Here is a 331-nt window from a genome sequence, read left to right on the forward strand (position 1 = left end):
TGACCCCGTGTTCCCCCTCCCCTCCTCCGAGGCTCAGCGTCCCCGGTCGGAGAGGCGATTCTGGGCAACCTGCACTCGCCAGCCGGGGTCTGCGTCCTCCCTGAGGAGCAGCGGTCCCCCAGGAGGGGGCCCAGCCCCGCCCCCGCTCCCCGGGCCGGCTCTCCGGCTCTCCGCCCTTCCCCAGCGGCCTGGAGGGAGATCAGAAGGCAAATCCCTTACCTGTGGCACTGCTCAGGGGCGACACGGGCTGCGGCAGGGCTTTCTCCTGTAAGGAGGCCGTGCTGTCCAGTTGCGAGTGAGATGAATCCCTGTTCTGCGGCGGCTCGTTCTC

At 69.5% G+C, this 331-nt stretch overlaps 1 protein-coding gene across 1 annotated transcript in view; it reads right to left on the reverse strand.

Annotated features, from left to right (window-relative positions):
- The window catches only part of ZNF276 (zinc finger protein 276), a gene marked incomplete at its 5' end in the record, with an annotated part of 5,244 nt that extends 4,916 nt beyond the window's left edge, over positions 1-328 (reverse strand). The window contains one exon of the mRNA XM_009327000.1: positions 220-328. Within this exon, the coding sequence (XP_009325275.1) occupies positions 220-328 (109 nt within the window). The remainder of the gene's footprint in view (positions 1-219) is intronic.
- Between the last annotated feature and the right edge of the window lie 3 nt (positions 329-331).

Source organism: Pygoscelis adeliae, unplaced genomic scaffold (genome assembly GCF_000699105.1).
Source record: "Pygoscelis adeliae isolate BGI_AS28 unplaced genomic scaffold, ASM69910v1 Scaffold827, whole genome shotgun sequence".
NCBI classification, from domain to species: Eukaryota; Metazoa; Chordata; class Aves; order Sphenisciformes; family Spheniscidae; genus Pygoscelis; species Pygoscelis adeliae.